General features: G+C 73.5%; 1 protein-coding gene across 1 annotated transcript in view; it reads left to right on the top strand.

The window, feature by feature from the left end:
- Positions 1–324: 324 nt before the first annotated feature.
- The window catches only part of ZSWIM6 (zinc finger SWIM-type containing 6), a 223,554-nt gene continuing 223,098 nt past the window's right edge, over positions 325–780 (top strand). The window contains exon 1 of the mRNA XM_031935423.1: positions 325–779. Within this exon, the coding sequence (XP_031791283.1) occupies positions 325–779 (455 nt within the window). The remainder of the gene's footprint in view (position 780) is intronic.

The following is a 780-nucleotide window of genomic DNA, read 5'->3' as shown; positions in this document are numbered from 1 at the left end:
CCCCCCGCGTCACAGCAGCCTGACATTCTCACAACCCACAAGGCACCCAAACCGCCCGCCCCCGCCACCCCCGTGTCCGCCAAGCGCTCTATTTATGTTTCAGCCCAGCAATTTGCATAGGCCCCGCCCCCGGCCCTAGGTTCCCCCTATCGGAGCCCCGCCCCAGCCTTACGTCACAGCGGAGGCCCCACCTCTTGTGCCCATACAAGGAGCGGCGGGCCCTAGATGGCAGCGTGGCGTCGCGACGGCGTGTGCGTGTTGCGCTTCCTAGTGCCGTTTATAGGGTCCCGGCACTTCCGCTGTCGGGTTAGAAGCGGCGCGGTCATGGCGGAGCGCGGACAGCAGCCTCCTCCCGCGAAACGGCTTTGCTGCCGGCCGGGCGGCGGCGGCGGCGGCGGCGGCGGGGGCAGCAGCGGTGGCGGCGGCGCGGGTGGCGGCTACAGCTCTGCCTGTCGGCCCGGCCCGCGGGCGGGTGGCGCGGCGGCGGCGGCGTGCGGGGGCGGTGCGGCGCTGGGGTTGCTGCCGCCGGGCAAGACCCAGAGCCCCGAGTCGCTGCTGGACATCGCGGCTCGCAGGGTGGCGGAGAAGTGGCCGTTCCAGCGCGTGGAGGAGCGCTTCGAGCGCATCCCGGAGCCGGTGCAGCGCCGCATAGTCTATTGGTCCTTCCCCCGTAGCGAGCGGGAGATCTGCATGTACTCGTCCTTCAACACCGGCGGCGGCGCCGCGGGCGGCCCCGGCGACGACAGCGGCGGCCCCGGCGGCGCGGGCGGCGGCGGCGGC

This window comes from Piliocolobus tephrosceles, chromosome 4 (assembly GCF_002776525.5).
Source record: "Piliocolobus tephrosceles isolate RC106 chromosome 4, ASM277652v3, whole genome shotgun sequence".
Lineage (NCBI taxonomy): Eukaryota > Metazoa > Chordata > Mammalia > Primates > Cercopithecidae > Piliocolobus > Piliocolobus tephrosceles.
Note: the sequence above shows the minus strand (reverse complement) of the source record. Positions and strands in the feature narration are given on the sequence as shown.